General features: G+C 39.3%; 1 protein-coding gene across 1 annotated transcript; it reads left to right on the top strand.

The window, feature by feature from the left end:
• The first annotated feature begins 5,144 nt into the window (after positions 1 to 5,144).
• LOC137279081 (GATA zinc finger domain-containing protein 4-like) lies at positions 5,145 to 5,591 on the top strand. Its single transcript, XM_067811558.1, has one exon. The coding sequence runs from the start codon at positions 5,145 to 5,147 to the stop codon at positions 5,589 to 5,591; it is 447 nt and encodes a 148-aa protein (XP_067667659.1).
• The last annotated feature ends 8,262 nt before the right edge of the window (positions 5,592 to 13,853 follow it).

Genomic DNA, 13,853 nt, shown 5'->3' on the forward strand with positions numbered 1-13,853 from the left:
TTTTGATGAGATTTCTTACAAGGATTAGAAAGGCACCGCCACAACGCAACACAAATCACCTTTCAGTTGAAATTGTGCAACAAAGAGCATTCACTGTCTGGCAATAAAAATCCAGATTATTTTCAGAAATTGGCAGTCGTTTCGAAGACCTTTCAAGGTCAAATCACTACGTCACGTCTTGACTCTACGACACGGAACATCGCAACTGAAAGAATGCACGCTGGACATAATCAACCTTCTCTTGCCCGGCGCCTGAATGTTAGTCTGAGCAAGATATCAAGCGTTGCAGCTCGTTGCAACCGAACAGGTGCAACCAATGACCGTCCCCGTACAGGCAGACCTCGAGTTACTGTCAAGGGTGGGAGCACAGCAGCCAAGGTACCTAGGCTTCAGGGGATATCCGGTCAAACTGTACCGAACAGGTTGAAAGAGATTGGTCTGAGAGCCAGGAAACCCGATGTCGTGGTCGTGCTACGTCGTCACCATCGCGCTCAACGTTACCTAAAAGTATCCACTTGTATATCTTCTTTTAAATTGGTGTAAAATTTCAAGCACTAAAGTCTATTTGTAGACGAGTTATACATGCTTGAAAATACAACATTTTCGCACGAGCTTTCTCGTCTATGCGCATCTTTTTGGGATAGTACATAGTTTTTATCAGAGGCTGAGTGGCTAACCTACTACATAGTTTATACATATAATGTTAACAAAATCAGAAGACTTGAAATTAAACCGAGCAGGTTAGGACATTCAGCGTGTTTAGAAGCTAAACGTGTATTCGGCGTAAGATAAACCTTTCGCATTTTTCCCAACGTATTCCGATCAGAGACAACTCTAATTTTAACAACGATCAGGGCACTCTATCATTTTCGATGGCGCATTTCGCTGTGCTGAGTTGGGTCTCCTGGACGTACTGAACATCCGGAATCTGGAGTTCGAATCCCAGCAGCATAATACAATACTCACTCCCTCATGCTGTCCGTCAAGATGAATCAAAGCTAATGGCGCTTGGTTAATTAAATAAATTTAGAGCATATTTTTGTTATGCCTATATTTGAAACACGGTTTACCAATTATTCTTAAACATCGTTATATTCCTGTTTAACACATAAAATGTCAGATAACCCACGTCCTTTGTTAGATATTTGTTGAGAAAACACACAAAGGCAAGATGGAGGTTTCATAACGATGATTCATTCACTGAATGATATCATACACTTGTTCTGAAAACAAAGAAAACGAACAATGTAGCCAGGGATATCACTGACATATTTCCTAAATCCAAAGTCACAACATTCATACTCTTGAATACAACATTAATACTCATGGCAGAAATACATACTCTCATGCATGAACATTGAAAAACGCCCCCATTTAGTAAATTCTCTGAAAGTGTTGCTCTCATACATGAATGTTTTGCAAGTTGCACAAAGTTACAAATTACCCCAAAATAACTGAATAATATCAATAAATTATCAGACATACATTAGAAATAAATATTTCAGAATGCATAAATGAATATTCTAACCTGAAGAGTAGTCCTCTCTAGCCTTTGTCTCTCTGACAAAAAAAAGTATCTCTGCCCAGGCAAAACACTGAGCACATGGCAGACCATGTGGTTACTAATAACTCCGCGCACTCATACAGCTGTTGGGAGAAAACCTAAAACTCCTTACAGTGAACTAATGAAACAGGAAGAAGCTCTCATGCAATCATTATATATCATGACTCCCCATTTAATGCTCAAGAGCAAAACCCAAAAAAGAGCCCCTAAAATATTTGTTAGGGAGAGAAAAATCACACAATACACTGGCTTTCAGTAATCCTTCAATCATAACAGAGGGAGGAAAAGACAATGAAAGAGATACTTAGAAAAAGGTACTGAGAAAAAGACAGAATGATAAATTATTAACTCAGGTCTCTCCTGTAATTGAAATAAAAGGGTAATATTTCCAACATCCTTTTAACCCACAGAAATAGCGTCTCCTTCAAAGACGTAATATTTCCCCTTCTTATTGCTATTGCGGTTCGAAGCCTGGTCCTCCCCTGGCATCCATGCGCATGAATCTAAAATTACTGATAATAATAAATAACTTAATCATTTTAATAAGACGCAAGAATAAGACAAGATATTGGTGAAGTATCCATTGTCGCGTCTTGATAAAACTATTAAAACTCCACTACATAATTCATACCGGTCTTCTAGGTCTAGTTTAATTACTCTAAAAAATATCACCACCAACCTAAAGTGCAAACTCACATGGTCTCAAAACGTATGGGTATATCAAAATGTTGGAGACGAGAAATTGTTCCTGTATATGTTCAAGCAAAGATTAACAGATATTTACATTCAAAATTGGCAAGGCAATGTACAAGCATCACATTTTTTGAGTAATTATAGTCTTGTAAAATTAGGATTTTACACTGAATCGTATATTACATACCTGTTCCATAATAAGACGTTACTGAAGGTATTTTGTAAATTTCGAATCTCCCTGCATAATTTGAATGTGAATGTAACCAGACGAAACAAAGATGCAGAAAGACAGCACACTTTGTGTAACCACTGTAACACAGGACATGTCCAGGATGAATTTCATATGTTACTGCAATGTCCAGAATTTAACGATCTGAGAATAAAGTATTTAAGATTTCTCGATGGCAAATATGTATGTAAATCTCAAATGGTAAATTTACTTAATTCACAAAACAGGCATACCGTCAAAGCAATAGCAGAATTTTTGAAATGTGTACTTTCAAAAAATGCTCAAAACAGTGCCTAAATGTACCCTTTCTACTTTCTTACCACGTGACAACAAACGTGTTGTAACAACAATTGTAACATGGGCCAGTTGGCCAATATTACTGAATAAAATCTGTCTGTCTGTCTGTCAAAACCAAACTACTCCCAAGTTCAATATTTGAACTTATAACGATCTAGTCCGCTAATCCCTCCCATATTATACTCATGGAAAAATTTAAGGGAACGCATGAAATAGCCGTGACTTTTAATCTTTGAAACAGTAAGAGAAAAGTTCATACAGATGAAAAGGCTTATGTCAAGTGATGAAAATCAATATCGGGTGTGTCCCCCATGTCTCTGGAGAACTGCTTGGCATCGTCGTGGCATGCTGCGAATGAGTGTACGGATGGTACCAATCGGAATTCTACGCCATTGTTCTGGAGAGACCCAAATTGTTGGGTTGAACAGGTCTGTCCCGAACATTGCGGCCAAGAACATCCCAAAGATGTTCGATGGGATTAAGATCAGGACTTTTAACCGGCCATTGCAACACCCGGACACCTGCAGCCCTCAGTCTGTCCCGACAAACATGAGCGATGTGAGGGCGGGCATGCTGGAACATTCGACCTGCTGTACGCGCAGAAGGGATCACAATCGGGTTCAAGATCTCATCACGATATCGTACACCTCTTATCCTGCCATCAACACGCACAAGATCTGTTTTGTGGTTAAAGGGAAACCCGCCCCACACCATATCAGAGCTCCTCCAAAATGATCATGCTGTTTAATGGTGCAGGCACTGTGACGTTCCCCAACGCGTCTCCAAACTCGAATTCGACCGTCATTATGGTCAAGGGTGTACCTGCTCTCATCACTAAACATGGTGTTTCTCCATTGACGTACGGTTCTTCCTCCACGGTTCCGTGCCCACTGCAGTCTCAAGCGCTTGTGTTGTTCAGTCATGTTGATTCTAGCCAATGGACTACGACTTTTTAGACCAGCCGATTTAAGACGATTACGCATTGTACGTGAACAAATTCTGACTTTTGTTCTTCGCCTGAATTCCGTATTCATTTTGGAGGAGGATTTGAACCTGTCTCGCAGAGCAATAAGGAGTAGGGTCCGGTCATCCCGTGGGGTGGTTTTCTTTTCCTGTCCCCGACCACGCCTCATTTTGACGTCACCAGTCGCTCTATAGAGATTCCAAAGTCTGGATATCACGCTAACAGACTTGTGAAAAGTTGTTGCAACCTGTCCTAATGAGCTTCCACCATTAACCATGCCAATTGCCTCCCATTTCTGTGCCAAAGTTAAGTACTATCTCGCCATGTTAACAATGTTTTTAACCGTTGTGTTTGACAGTGCACATACACGTCACGTGTAAATCTAAGTGCATGTAACTTTAGGAGCATGTAGTGCACGTGCATGGAAAGCATTATGGTGAGCTTGAGTGAACTGCTCTTCACGAAAACGATAATACACGACGCTGAAGTTAGTAAACAGAAATATTGAATTGCCCAAAGAAACATGCGTTCCCTTAAATTTTTCCATGAGTATATTTAACCCCAACAAAATAGCCTGGCAGGCCCAGGCATCTGCAGAAGCGCACGTTAAATCTCTCAGCTTAAGTAAGAGACTCGTCAGCCGTTCTTCTTCCACTGTCTGGTAAGAGACAGGCGCCTCTCGCGATCTGTATTATTTATTGATGAGTCTGAAGGTAAGCGTGATCATCTTTCACTTGTTACAGTTACAGTAACGGTTCAGTAAAGTATGGAATACTGTAAGGGACATTTTCGCGATCTGTATTATTTATTGATGAGTCTGAAGGTAAGCGTGATCATCTTTCACCTGTTACACTTACAGTAACGGTTCAGTAAAGATGTGTTTTCTAGGCCTAACTGAAGAGGAGAAAGTATTCATCATAGAAACTCAACTTAGCGCTTAGATAATCGTAAGTGCCCTAAAGGTAATGCATGGTACTTACCACTATCTTAGCACTAACAGAGCTTTGAAGATCTATGCCCTGAGTGATAACTTCAAGATCATCTGCGATATTATTAAGAAAGGAATTTTTGGTGGATCGGTTTGGAAATGTTTCTTAGGAAGGGGAGGCACACGTCGTTGTTCTTTTGTCAGCTCCTCAGACATCTGGCTCCAGTTGTTCCGATGCTTTCTTGTGTGGCAGGGTCCTGCAAGTGTTCAACCTCATGTTTAGGGGACGAATGTGAAGGTACTCGGTCCATACGCAGTTTGGTGTTACTCTAGCATTTCAACGAGTAAGCGTGTTTTCTACTAAGTTAACGGTCTATTGGTTGTAGGAGAATTTTGATTGGTAACGCATTTCTTCTGCATTATCGTTCGCACAAATCAACATTTCACGTTAAACGTTTGCATATGAAAGATGCAAGATGAAAGGAATGTCATTGATTGTGTTTCTACGGTTGGCAGCCGGCGATACGACACAGACGGCAACAACAACTTCTGGGATTCAGAAATCTTCACTGGATCAGACACAGGGAACCACGACTGCAACCCCAACAACTACAACACTGACAAGCGACACTGCAACCCAGACAACCACCACCACAACCCCGAGAACCACAACTGCAACCCCAACAACTACAACACTGACAAGCGACACTGCAACCCAGACAACCACCACTACAACCCCGAGAACCACAACTGCAACCCCAACAACTACAACACCGACAATCGACACTACAACCTCGTCAGCCACAACGTCCGTCCAGACAACTATAACAGCAGTACAAACAACCACCGCCAGTGTCTGTGCAGGTTGTACAATAATCCCAGGTATCACGTGTACTACAGATACAGACTGCATTGAACCTAATACCTTCTGTGATGGAGGGAGCTGTATCTGTCCATCAGACATGACGCTTGTCTCAAGAGGCACCTTGTATATTTGTGAATACGGTAAAATATTGTCTTTACAAGTACTATAAACATGAGCACTGTGATAGCATTGTAAGCACTATAGTGTTGCATATAAAATAACAGTATTGCAAAAATACGACGAATAGAAGAATAATAGGATCATGTTTTTTCGTTTCGATGAATTCATTGTTCAAATATTTATCAGAAAATCGAGGTCTTGAAATAAGATAATAAGCGTTATCATTATACCGAGCAGGATAGGGAATAGTACATAGCACAGCATCTCTGAATCATCGCACCTGCAGAATGCATATTGCTACAGGTATGAAATGAAATGCAAAATCTAGAACAGACGTCAGCCAGAACCACATCAGTAGATGTTACCGAAATCTGTCTTTGAAGCCGTATTTACTCTTGCAACGTTGTAGCGCAGCCCACCTGTGGCAGCTGTGGTGGTCTGGCCAACTCTGCGTGTGAAGAAGGCCTATGTAGGTGCAGCATTGGATACAACTATAACCCTGTCACGAACGCTTGTGACAAAATGGAGAGTGAGATCATAATAATTTCATTAAATCTGTATTCCGGGTGGCATAAGGGGTGGATATACAGTGTGGTTGAATATTCAAAATACGGGAAAAGCGTCATATGAAGGGTGCTATTGTGAAGTAACTGATTGATGATTGTGAGCACTATACCAACTGGACACAGCTACACGTAATGCTCTAGCCATTGTTAAAGCGACGATCTCTCAAATTGTGCATGATGCTGGTGGTTTGGAAACACGTACGATGGTACTAGGTTCAGTATTGACAAAGCCCTGCTTCTGCGACAGAATAACGACGACGATAGCTTATTGAATCGAAAGGGGGTGGGCCTGGGGGGCTGGTATGTCGCACATGAAACAAAGAATCATTCAATCCATTTAACATTTTCACTTTTCCTTCCTCAGATTGTGCCGAATTTTTGGACACATTTTCAATTTATTTGGGCGTCTTCAGTTTTTATTCTGAAGATGAGAGGCGGCCAGCGTCATCTATTCAGGAGTGTTGGAACATGTGTGCCGGTTCCACAACTATTACCTGCAAAAACTTTGAGGTGGCATCGGTGGTAGTCGTGACGTGTTATTTGCACCAGACGACGTGGTTTGAGTTTCCAAAATCGAAACGTATAGTTGGAGCTGGTTTCAACCACTATCAGCGAAACTGTGACTGGAAAGCAGGTGAAGTATACCCGTTGAGAAACTAAAACAAATGAAATTGAATCCCAAAGTGTACGATCCCACACAAAGTAAGCGACATGGTCATACGAAGAACCGCCATGCCTCAACACCATGGGCCTGTAGAGATGAGATCATAATGCAAGTTTGATGTGCTGAATTCCTACAGTGTAGAGCGGGTGGAGTGGATGTTTGTCATAGGTGTCAAAACAACAGATGTTTGTTAGTGCTGTTCGAAGAATTTGTCTGCATGTCAATATGTGTCACGTTTTGACAACGGTTTAAACATTATGGTGACACTCTTCGTTCTGTTATTTCGGTTGAAACGTTTTTGTACATGAGTAAAATATATTTCTACTATAGCATTAACATAGATACTGACGACCAAATACCATTTTGGGGCATATATAAAAATATTTATGTACTAGCGGTTAAAATACGGGAACTGGTACTTTTCAGTGAACATGCAATAACGATAAATAGAATTCATTTCTGATTCTATAATCTTGTGTGGTTATGGTGATGACTGAACCTGGTCGTATACTGTAGCGCCAAGCAAACATGTAATACAGCGACGGATGGTTTGTACTGACCATGAGTGTTTTTCTTTTGTTACAGTGACCGTTGGCACTGGCTGTAGAGTAAACGTGGACTGTTCCTCGTTGACTAACGCTGAATGTGTGGCGGGTAAATGCGCGTGTGACACCGGAACCCGCCTTGTACCCAGGGTCAATAAATGTCTCAAATTTCAAGGTAAACTTTATAATTTCCCTTCCTTCTTCGGACCATCAGGTATTTGCCCTTTTGGCGAACACCTGGTCCGAGAACTGATTCGTCACTAATCCATTCATGCACGTTTTATCAATACTTTGCCTTTTATTGTGGAATCCTTTTTCTGTATGGGTATCTGAGATTACACGTTGATGTCTTATATGAACCACAGAAACACACAGTATCCACAAGATCAAGATTTTCATTTGTCATAAACATCCAACCCGTTTTAATTACCACATCGCAGTTAGGGAATAAAACCTATTATATATAATATCAACCCTGACACATACATGTCGTGTAGAATCAGCAGTTAGTCCCAACGAATGAACTCTCGGGCCAGCCCGGCTGCCCCGTATACAGACGAATTAGTATGTTGGTTTAAGTATTCTTCATTCATCAATTTCAGAGTATGGCCAGGCTTGTACTGCTGACAGTGACTGTTACTCACTGCTGGAAGCCTTCTGTCTATCGGGATTGTGTACGTGCAGACACGGGTACAGCTATTCGCCAACTGGTCAGTACTGTAGGGCCTTAAAAGGTGCGTATCTACCGTACTTTGAGATACTCATATCCCCGACTGAGTGTAATGCTTTAACGAAGAAGGTCTCTATATACTGGCCTGCTTCGCGGAACTCATAGTATGGACATCTTTACTTTTGCGCTGCATGTTAAATATTGAATGATATAAGACGAAATGCAAATACATGATACATTTGCAGCTAGAGTGGATACCTTTACCTTTCTTCTCCAATCTATCTGTACGGTCAAAGCTATCATTGTTCCTTTCTATTTGTTGGTGATACTACAAGCTAACTGTGTGAGTTATAACCCATGTATACATCAGTTATATTGCTTTGAATGAACCACCATTCATACCCATTTAGCCATTTTATGTCTAATGATCTTATATGAGTATCAGTACTGTATCTTCTTTATCAGCGATTTACTTGCCATGACTGATATTACCTCAGCAGTTACCCTTTTCAATGTGTGCCATTCTCGGCAGATAACAAATCAGTAAATATTTAGGTAAATGCTGAGTTTGAAAATAATAAGATGAACATTTAATAGTTACGTAAACATATAACCATTTAAACAATTTTACCGGCGCTTAGAACCAGTTCAAAATTCGTTTACTAAACTCTGGAGTCGTGTTTCAAAGATTTACCGAAGTACTTAAGCACTTCGCATGTTTTTAACCTTTAAACACATTAATCAAGTTTTCCGTTAAGATTCCAGAATTAATTAATAATTAATTCGTGACATTCCAAACCATTGAGCTAATAGTTACCGTCATGCAGATTCAGTCAAATAACAAATAGCTAGACTTACTCGTTTATCATATACTCATCTACCCTTGTAACATTTAGAACCAAGTAGACAATAGTAAGTTAAGCTCAAGGATACAATCAGAAAATACATGAAGTAAGTTAAGCTCACAACCAATTAGTCAATAGTAAGTTAAAGCTCTGAACCAGTTGGGCAAGAGTAGGTAGACCTCAGAGGCAATACGACAATAGTACATCTATGGACAATAGTAATAAGTTAGATGCAATCCAATCTAATTCAGTATATGAACAAATATTACGGTTCTTGTTTGTTTCAGAATGCACTAACTTTAAGGAAACCTTCACCATCTATCCAGACTCGGTCATTCTACTTCATGACGTTGGGTCTTATCCATTGTCTAACCCAACCAGGTGTAAAAGTTCATGTATCAATTCCCCAATCTTCTGTAAGTCTGCCGACCTCAGCGTGCTGAACATCTGCTATACGTCCGATATAACATGGCAGGAAGCGAACGATCATTTGGCCAGCTTCGACACGAAATATTCCCACTTACAACGTGACTGTGACTGGTCTTAACAAGGGGGAATTGTGGACGACGTTTAAAAACCGGTGGTCTTTTGTGACTCAACGTTTATTCAAACAAACACGAACGCGAACATCTGGAAATGTTTTTAGCAGTCTTGAATTAATACCCTATGTCATTTTGCACCCTGATACACCTTACCTGGTGTGGGCTTTATGTTCTGTGCACAGCCTGATATAATTTGTAACGAATACATCGAGTTGTGTAGTTATGACACCGCCTTGGTTTCACAATGTGCATGCTCGGTCTCCATACAAACTGATCCCGCATTTTGTGATAAAGTCTCTGTTTAAAGCGGCTTGACTTCTTTCCCAAACAGAAGGCAGCACAACAGAGGTCATTGACTACCAAGAGTAATACTCTCTAGAGCCTGTGACTCGTAGTTTCTTGAGGGTGTATTTCTATTTCTGAAATACATGCTAAACCCTAGTTTCTTTCCTTCAGTATGTTTTAGTAGTTGTCTTGTTTGTGCGTTGTTTATTGTCGTGTGGTTACTGGGAGATGAGTAGTGTCATCACAGTCTTGATCACTTTCTTCAGAGTAAGTTCCCATGGTCCCCAGTATGGTGATTTATTTTCAGTTGTTGGAGAACTGCATATATATGTGTGTAGTTCTCCAACTATATATATGTAGTTCTCCAATAACGGCTTAAATATATACATTGTTTTGTCCATAAATAGTTTTCTACTTTTGAAGTTACATGTATATGTTAGTTAGTTTTGACTCATTTTTGTGATAATCTAGTAATGTTACTGTTCTTGTACAGGGTTGTATAATTATGTATGTCATATGAATTTAGATATAGTTTAGATATGGCTGAAATATTGCCGATGTGACTTTTAATCTTAATCACTCATTCATTCATTACAGTGGAATTGGGATAAACATACTGTGACGGAAAATTATAGGTGTAAAACAAAACCATAACTGCTCTAAATTCTTTATTTAAAATCTCAGGCTACGCGTTCTGTCTTAAGTCAAATTTAGAAGCTCTGATTTACAACACAGTATTTTTTTCTCCTAAACACTCGTTCGGTTTTAAATCAAATTTAAAGCTATAATAATTTTGCTACATACTTCTGAATTTCCAACACAGTAAGTTTATCTCCTAATTACCATTTGGAAGGGTTTTTTTCAGAAAAAAAACCCCGCTTTGAATGCATGTTCCCATGCATTCTGACGAAATCGATTGGTGTTCATGCATGCTTAAAAGACCGACTTTTAAAGGCTGTTAAAGCACACTGCAGTTTGGAAAGTGGTCACACGTAACACATGTTATTTTTGGGATTACACTTTCTAATATCAGGTTCAGATATCTGGGTCAACCCAACGAAAGCTCTAGAATCTGTACATTACTGGGAAGGGTAAATCCAATTATAATTATACGTGTTACTCTGCTGGGTGGAAATGATAGGAACCTGATTTCCGGACTTTTCAATGGAACTCTTCTGGACAATAGGTCTTGAAATTTCCAAATGACTGGTTTACATAATTCTGCTCTCTGAAAAGACCCGATTTGAACGATTGCTTGCATACATTCTGACGATACGGATTAGTTCGCATGCATTCTGAAATGATCAGTTAGTTCGCATGCATTCTGAAAAGATCGATTAGTTTGCATGCATTCTGAAAAGACATACATGACATTCCCAGATCTTTGTGTACTGTATAGTGCAAAGTTACAGAAATATGTTTGCTGTGCTCTGCAAACGGTTTTGCTTTGTTTGTGTTTTGCAGACTGATTCGTTGTCACTTTATTTCTTTACCATGGGTTCATTAATGTTATATAATTGTATCTGAGGTGCATGTAAATATACAAAATATGGACACGGGTGGTAGGTTCATAAGGTGATACAAGACCAGAAGATCACGTATTTATTGTCATTTATGTGACGAGGTCATTGCAAGGTAAACAGTAGGTATGAATTTCCCATAGTTAAAGTGTTTTGCAGACCATTTGTCATTTTCTCACATTTCTAGCATTCTGTTGCTATGATAAACACGCGATGCGTGAATACTTGAATACGTGAATAATTGATTCAATTTCTTAAGTACAAAATGTAAGAGGTGAATAATTGATTCAATTTCATCAGTACAAAATGTAAGAGGAGCAGAATGAATCACTTCATTGAAAGAAATCCCTGTTTGTAGTAATGATTATGTGGCCAATCAATATTGTGGCCGTCTAAACTGTGAATTACAAGTTTTCCTTTTAATGTATGCTTCCATGGTAGGACACAGGAATGACGAGCTTTTCTGCTTTACACAGCGTTGGTAGGTTTGATTTGATGAAACACCTGCATTTTATAATATTGTTTTAGTATTGTATTAGGAAATAAATTTTTCTTAAAAAGTTAATGTTTAAATAATAGGTTTATGACTTACGATGATATTGTCGTTTGCCCATATATATTGTTGTGAATTTGTCAATTAATATAATCATGTTCTCGTAAAGATCGCATAGTAGTCCACAATCGTAAATATATCTCAAACACATTTATGATAGCTGAGATAATAGTGTGTGTTAAGTAGTTTGCTCAATAACGCCGCACCCATTGCAATAAAGAAGTTCACGACCCACAGAACTTGGTTTTCCTTCGTCTGTGCAATTTCAAAAATTCCCCTCAAAGAAAATAAATCAACGAGTTCATCCAAAGAGTTTGGATATCCTTCCCAAAAACCTCGGATGTTTAACCAGAAGGTCGGGATAGGTTTTTTTAAATTTAAGAATTATGGAATGAACGTCCTCGGTTGAAAACTCGGTTTCCCTCGTAGACGGTCAAAGTTGATTTTCAAACTAGCACAGGCCTTTCCTTTTCTGTTTAACCTGTATCATGAGAACCTCCCTCTGGGTAGTTTGTGTGAGGAAAACAAGGTCATTCTGTGTGAATATAACATGTGCGCTTGTCCCATGTTGCAGTCTTTGCCAAGTTCACCTTCATAATCATGATCAATTAATGTATTCGTTCCCAGCTTCTATATTCATTTACAACCATAACTCACTTTCACTCTTTTAATACGCAATTAACTCCACTCGTAACCTTGAAAGAAGTGATGCTAATGTACTTCATTTAAGTGGTAAGATAAGCTATGGTACATTTCTACATTGTGAACCTTGACCCACTTTAAAGCAGCACTGAACGAAACAATCCCCTTTATTCCTGCTCTTTTCTGAAAAACTCGATAACCATTTCTACATTGTGAACCTTGACCCACTTTAAAGCAGCACTGAACGAAACAATCCCCTTTATTCCTGCTCTTTTCTGAAAAACTCGATAACCATCGATATCCATGTATGCGTGTGTGCGTGCGTGCGTGCGTGTGTGTGTTTGCGTTTCTATAGGTTATCGTGTTGGAACGAGTTTCTAACTATTATCGAGTTCGAGTTTAACCACGTTTCACCTACTGCTTGATGAGAACAAAAGAGGACTTTCACGTTCTGTGGTGTTAATTGCGTTAAAAAACATATAATGAGTTTATTCACTCTTATTTTTCTAAATAATACATTATATCCTATTGCTTTGGCAATGCTGGCTTTCACGCTGAAAGCCATTTTGTCTCCAGTGATGCTTATACATACCCTGTCTTAGAAGACAGTTTCGGTCTCATGCTGCTCACAACAAACAGTGCCCAGTGATACAGAGTCTTGAGTTTAAATGATTTCCTGCTAATGCTGATTTCCTCGGCGCTGTGTTAAGACACAACTTAACTACTCCAGTACCACGACCATACATACGCACAGTCCGGAATCGTCGGTCAGACTACTTGTCTTTACTGTTCCTTTTTCACTACCGTTTAGGTCTGATTGAGAAAGTTTATTGTCAGAAATGTTAGGACCTAAACCCTACAACCTAGCAATTCAGGATGACACGAAACCATTATGATTAAGTGATGCTAATTTTGTTACCGAAATACACTGGCCGTATATTCTGCCTACTGACGCATTGTATGACATTGCAAAACGTACGTCCAAAATTGTAATTTAAATATCTATAAACCATTACTTGGTTACAGGTTTAGAAATCACTCAAGTTTGGAAATCAGTGTGTACATTCGGCGTTCCTTTTCCGTGCTTGTCTGTTCTACTTCCGGATTCAACACACTCAAGTGCTTTTCCATTAACTAAAGTGACATCGCGTTTGTAAGAAACTGCACAAAATGGAAAACGGTGTCTATGTTCAGTACCTGAGGAACATTTTTTGTTCTGACGGTGTTTGTCGAAAACGTGACTTTGCTATATTAATCGAATTGACTAAACGTAGTAACAGTTATTGTCTAAAATGCAACCGTGAACTAAACGTGATGACGATTATTTCTAATGAGGAATGAAGAACTAAATTTGATAACAC

The sequence above is a fragment of the Haliotis asinina genome, chromosome 3, assembly GCF_037392515.1.
Source record: "Haliotis asinina isolate JCU_RB_2024 chromosome 3, JCU_Hal_asi_v2, whole genome shotgun sequence".
NCBI classification, from domain to species: domain Eukaryota; kingdom Metazoa; phylum Mollusca; class Gastropoda; order Lepetellida; family Haliotidae; genus Haliotis; species Haliotis asinina.

What these genes read in the sequence shown, in the direction of transcription:
- LOC137279081 (XM_067811558.1), top strand. Translation starts at nt 5,145, where the DNA reads ATGCAAGATGAAAGGAATGTCATTGATTGTGTTTCTACGGTTGGCAGC.